Below are 6,238 nucleotides of genomic sequence, written 5' to 3'. Positions count from 1 at the left end.
TAACTCTAACGTCTTACACACAAATTTAGATCACTTACAGTATATAACAAATGCCACTGATGGGAGAGTGGGCTTCTCTCTCACCAGCAGTTTTTGGTTATGCATCATTTTCTGCTTAGTTAGGAGGGTATCTGAATTGAGCTGCTGAGTAAAGGGGGGGGGGAGTTGCTTACTGGATAAAAGAAATAAGATTTTAGGCGCCAGTGGAAAAATTAGTGAGGAAGGCATGTCAAATAAGCTGCTGGGTTAGTGTGGGAAAATGCTTACAGCTACAAAAACCTTACAGGTAGGAGCCAGTACAATAACTATTCCTCCTTAGCACACCCAACATAATTAAAGATACAGAGAAGTTATGGCAAACTGCAGATACAATCCAGTTCCACAGGAGAACAGTAAAAGTAGTTAGCAGCTGATTCACAAGTGAAATAAATGTTCATAAATAAAGTCTGAGAAGAATCAGCACAGTTTTGCTGGGTGAGGGGGCATGTGCTTCATGAAGAAGAAAGACGAAGCTCCAGAGAAGAAATGTGCATCTAACCCAAGTTGCAATTCTGACAAAACCAGATAATGTCCAGGAAACCTGCTGTTTGGGGCATGGTATGTTCCCCCATTCAGTTTTATCCATTGTACAAGACCCTGCCAAATTTTGCAATGACATAAAAAAAGTTTGTTTGTTTTTAAGTGAAGTAGACACAATGCCCTGCTCCATACATCAAGTGTTAACAAGATTCATAAAAATAGTAAAAAACAGACACAGTGCCCCTCTCCATTCAGCAAAGCACAGGTTTCCAAACCACAAATGGGAGATGATCCCAGTTTTCAGCCCATCTGCATGTATGTCTTTTGTATAAATGAGAGAGATGCACCAAACCCTGAAATGTTGACAAAGGGCATATCTGACTAACAGGGTTCACCACATTATGTATATGAATACTGTGAAAGGAATCTACTTTGTCTCTTCTCTTCCTCCACTTACTTTTTAGCTCATTTATGGCTCTGCTCCAGTGATGAATGATAAAAGCCCAGGGCTTCCCTTCTACCAGATGGCAACCTCAGAAGCCCTTCAGTATGAGGGAATTCTCTCTTTGCTTCTGCATTTCAGGTGGACATGGATTGGAGTCATTGCAATGGACAATGACAACGGAGAAAGATTTGTGCAAACCATTTCCCCAATATTTACCAAGAGTGGTGTCTGCTTTGCATTCCTAGAAAGAATCCCCAATTTAAGTTTTATTTCTGAAATAAATGGCATGCTAGAACAAGGGGCAAGTATAAATCATAAAATTTTTAGCAGCACAGCTAATATAATAATTGCCTATGGAGGATCTTATTACATGGCAATTTTGAGATGGCTTCCATACCTATCAGTACATGATGGCATGACATACAATATAAAAAGTAAAGTATGGATAATAACGGCCCATGTTGAGTTCACTTCATTAGTCATTCAAAGGAACTGGGATGCAGGAATATTCAATGGCGCTATATCCTTTGAAATTCACTTCAGAAACCCACCAGGATTCCATCAATATGTTGTGCACAGAAACCCTTCCAGCACAGATGGGGACGGTTTTATCAGGGACTTCTGGCAACAGGCCTTTGAATGTGTATTTCCAGATATGACTGCAGACAAGGTGGAGGGGAATATTTGCACCGGAGAAGAGAAGCTGGAGAGCCTTCCCGGATCATTTTTTGAAATGAGCATGACAGGCCACAGTTACAGCATCCATAGTGCTGTCTACGCCATGGCCCATGCTTTACATGCGATGTTCTCATCCAGACTCAGGCACAGAGAAATGGCATACAGAGGGAGAGGGAAGAATCAGAATCAACAGTTTTGGCAGGTAATAGGCTAAACTTCCTCAACTGGAAGAGGCCTGTTATACCCCCACAAGATATGGGTTACCAAAATGTTGTCAACTTGCTCATTCATCTCAGACAAGGAAAATCACTTCCATGGTAGAAGTTTGCAGACCACTAATATGTTACTGCATTCACAGATAAGAAGCAGCGGTAATGATCGAGAGAAATGTTTAGCATTCTCTTTATCCCATATGCACAAAATCCTCCCTCGGAGCATGTGGTTGCACACTACTGTGGTGTCTCCTGAGATGAAGAGGGACAGAGGGAAAGTGGTGTGGGGAGGGGGAGATAAAGAAAGGTTGTTAAAACGAAGTGAGGGATGTGGGAGAGAGAAAATTGGTGGTCTCTCCATCCTTGGACCTGACTCCACTCACAGTTGACTGTATCACCACCCACCACTTGCTGTAGGTCCTGCCCACAGGATAAAGATACCTTAGCCATGTATTAGAACTGCAGCCTTTTACAAACATGCTTTTTCTGTTTTCAATCTAGCTCCATCACTTTCTGAGAAGTATCTCATTTAACAATACAGCTGGAGATGTGGTCTTCATCAACCAGAATGGTGAAGTGGTATCTAGCTTGAATATTGTCAATTGGATTATATTCTCCAACCAAAGTTTGCAAAGAGTGAGTGTTGGGAGGATAGATCCACAGGCTTCTCCAGACCCATCATTCATCCTTGATGAAGATGCCATAACATGGAACAGCTGGTTTAATCAGGTAGGACTGTATAATTAGATAATTCCAAGGAGATTCATTCTTGCATACGCAATGAATATTCACCTGCATGTCTACTCATTGTCTTTTAAACTACATGTTACTGTGTAGAATATGACCAAAGCATCCAAGTACCACATTAAGAGCCAAAAGCTTACTGCTAGAAGTCACTCAAGGAATAAAGGCAAATATATTATTTTATTATATTTATGAATATTTTATAAATATTTCTTAACATTATAAAATACTGATTTTTAAGTGAAGAAAGGAGGATAGATAAGCCCCAAGATTTTGCCTTTCTTGCTAAAAAGTGGGGAACTGCTATGTAATCACAAAACCCATACATCCCAGAACAATAGAGGGAGTATGACATCACTTCAACCATTACTACTACTAAAAAAATATAGCCATTATACATATTGCTGAAAGACTGACTCAGCTTTGCATCATAGAGAGGGGCCCAGGAACATGAAGATTTTCAAACTCATTGTTCTCTTGCTGATCCTTCTGCTCTTTCATTTACGTAATAGACTCGGCCTCTTTCTCTCTGTACTGAGAGATGTCTTCCAGGATCCAGCAAGAAAGTGAAGGAGGGACAGCCCCCTTGCTGCTACGATTGCATCCCATGTGCAGAGGGGAAGATTGCAAACCAGTATGGTAGGGGAAATAAATAGATTAAATAGATCCAGACTCAAAAGTAATAATTGAAAGCTGTTGTAAGGACAGTTGAGTTTACGTTTCAAAATAGATAATCTACTGTGTGATCCTGCCTCTTTGTGATCATTGCCGTTCAGATAGTCTAAATATGCCAATGAAATGAGAATGACCATGCATTGAGAGTAGTTGGATGGTATGTGGTTCAAAGCATTATTTCTTCTTCTTCTTCTTCTTCTTCTTCTTCTTCTTCTTCTTCTTCTTCTTCTTCTTCTCACTCATAGCCGGATAAAATTGTCTTCCATAAACAGTTTTAACAATGAGTCTGTAAGTGACTGTGGAGGTCAGTTCTGGATCCACACGTCCTTCCACAGTGGGGACATTGGTTTCCGGATCAGAGTTGATCATTATGTGGATTGGCCAAGTGTGCCTTTGTCTTTGCACATTTCTATCTTGCATCCTGAGCATATCTAGAGGGGAACTTGGCACTCCTTCTGACTTACACAGGCTGCACCCATAAACATTCAGATGGCAACGGCACTGGCTGTAGCACTTACAAGACCACATAACTCTGAACCAATTAAATTCAAGAATACTGAGGTAATTAAATATAGTGGTACCTCGGGTTAAGAACTTAATTTGTTCTGGTGTCCGTTCTTAACCTGAAACTGTTCTTCACCTGAGGTACCACTATAACTAATTGGGCCTCCCGCTGCTGCCATGCTGCCGCCACACAATTTCTGTTCTCATTCTGAAGCAAATTTCTTATCCTGAGGTACTATTTCTGGGTTAGCAGAGTCTGTAACCTGAAGCGTCTGTAACTTGAAGCATCTGTAACCAAAGGTACCACTGTACAGAGAATCATACCATATAAGGTTTTGACATACTGAGTATGCTCGGACTGTGGTCAGACTATTCTCGGTAACTGGAGTGAAATACAATACTGAGGTGAAATCTAATCCTGAAATAAAATTTTAGCAGACCATGAGGAAACTCCTTCGTTTAAACTGTGATTTGGACCAATCATAAGGAGACAACAAAGTTCATTAGGAGGAAATGGGGTGAGGGAAACAAAGTGTTTCGATTGGATAGGAAATTAAACTTAATGGAATGTGTGGAATTTATGCCAAATGTAAAAAACTGTTTGGAACTCTTTGTATGATGTTTAGTTGTTTTAGGGAGTTATCCCCAGCTGAACCTTCTGTGCAGAATTAAATACTTTGGACTTCTTTTCCCCTCATGGTCTCATGTTGTTTATTGGCATATCCATGAGACAGAGAAAGCTTAGATTGCAACAATACCATATTACAGAGCATCAGACAGTACAAAACATGTGCATTGAATTAATTAGAGCTCTTTTCTTCTCAGACAGAAAATAAACTTTTCAGTATGACCTAATATATTTATTTCCCCCCAGATATGAATGACTGTAATAAATGCCCAGACAATGACTATCCAAGCAAGAACCGGGATGCATGTCTACCCAAGGATATCAGCTTCTTGTCCTATGAAGAACCTTTGGGCATCAGTTTAGCCTGCTTCTCTCTTTTCCTTTCCCTGATCACAGTTCTGCTACTAGGTACATTTATAAAACACCATGACACACCCATTGTCATTGCAAACAACCGAAACCTCACCTACACTCTCCTCATCTCTCTCCTGCTCTGCTTCCTATGTGCATTGCTCTTCATTGGCCGACCTGAGAAGGTCACATGTCTCCTCCGGCAACCAGCTTTCGGTATCATCTTCTCAACCGCTGTTTCTTGTGTCCTGGCAAAAACCTTCATGGTGGTTTTGGCCTTCATGGCTACAAAACCAGAATCCAGGATGAGGAAATGGGTGGGGAAAGGACTAGGCCACTCCATTCTCCTTTTCTGCTCCATAGTTCAAGCAGGGATATGTACTGTGTGGCTGGCAACCTCTCCCCCATACCCAGATGTGGACATGCACTCAATGACTGAAGAAATAATGCTAGAATGTAATGAAGGGTCTGTGGCCATGTTTTACTGTGTCCTCATCTACATGAGCTGCCTGGCCACTGTAGGTTTTGCTGTGGCTTTCCTCGCCAGGAAGTTACCGGACAGTTTCAACGAAGCCAAGTTTATCACTTTCAGCATGTTGGTCTTCTGCAGTGTTTGGCTGTCCTTTATTCCCTCCTACCTGAGCACCAAGGGAAAATACATGGTGGCTGTGGAGATCTTCTCCATCTTAGCCTCTGGTGGTGGGTTGCTGGGTTGCATCTTTTCTCCCAAATGTTATATAATCATTTTGAGGCCTGAGCTGAACAATAGGGAACAGCTAATAAGGAAGAAAATTTAAAGAAATGAGAAACCTGTCATTTCTGGTATTTTGTGTTTTTCTCTGTTTTTACAGTAGAACATTTGGAAATATATGTTCAGCTGCTGCCTTATATAATTTTTTCTAGGGTTCAAATTTCCATAGTTGGAAATTCATTGTAAAATTGACTTACTTGCTTTGAGGAAAACAATCATACATTTCCACATACATTATTCTCTTGTAGCATGTGTTGACAAGAAGATTCAGAGCAATTCTTATCAAAATATACATGTAAACAAATCTGTATCTAGCCTTAATTCTCAATGATCAAACTTGTCTCACAGCTTTCAGCATAATGGGATATGCAAAATTGTACTATTGCAGGCCACGGAATATTTGAGTATTCATTTATGGTCTCTTGTTCTGTACTGCTCACAGTCAGATTTCATTGTCAGCCTATCCATACTCAAGATCATAGAGATGTAAGATGATCCTCTTGAATCAGGCCAATGGCCCATCTCATAAGACAGCCTATACTCACACTGACCAACTAGATTCCTGTGGGAAATAGAGATACTTTATTGTCACTGTAGCACTTGTTTACAGTGAGATTAAACTTTCAAGCCATATCCAAAAGCAAATGCACTGTCTCCACCATTGTTTCCTAAGCCAGTGAGTTCTATAGATTATCTCTGTATTGTGAAATAATATACCCCCCATTGAAGTG

At 40.6% G+C, this 6,238-nt stretch overlaps 1 protein-coding gene across 1 annotated transcript; it reads left to right on the top strand.

Moving 5' to 3' along the window:
* The first annotated feature begins 989 nt into the window (after window positions 1-989).
* Window positions 990-5,559, top strand: LOC309326588 (vomeronasal type-2 receptor 26-like). The gene is made up of 4 exons (XM_081835439.1): window positions 990-1,844; window positions 2,356-2,583; window positions 3,111-3,237; window positions 4,652-5,559. Exons 1-4 carry the CDS (start codon window positions 1,008-1,010, stop codon window positions 5,551-5,553), a joined length of 2,094 nt encoding a protein of 697 aa, XP_081691565.1. The 5' UTR covers window positions 990-1,007; the 3' UTR covers window positions 5,554-5,559.
* Window positions 5,560-6,238: the final 679 nt, after the last annotated feature.

Source organism: Podarcis erhardii (genome assembly GCF_964252035.2).
Source record: "Podarcis erhardii genome assembly, chromosome: 13".
NCBI classification, from domain to species: domain Eukaryota; kingdom Metazoa; phylum Chordata; class Lepidosauria; order Squamata; family Lacertidae; genus Podarcis; species Podarcis erhardii.
Note: the sequence above shows the minus strand (reverse complement) of the source record. Positions and strands in the feature narration are given on the sequence as shown.

Coding starts and splice junctions, on each gene's coding strand:
- LOC309326588 (XM_081835439.1), top strand. CDS start 1,008: ATGAATGATAAAAGCCCAGGGCTTCCCTTCTACCAGATGGCAACCTCA. Junction 2,584..3,110: donor GGAACAGCTGGTTTAATCAG/GTAGGACTGTAT, acceptor TTTACGTAATAG/ACTCGGCCTCTTTCTCTCTG. Junction 3,238..4,651: donor GAAGATTGCAAACCAGTATG/GTAGGGGAAATA, acceptor ATTTCCCCCCAG/ATATGAATGACTGTAATAAA.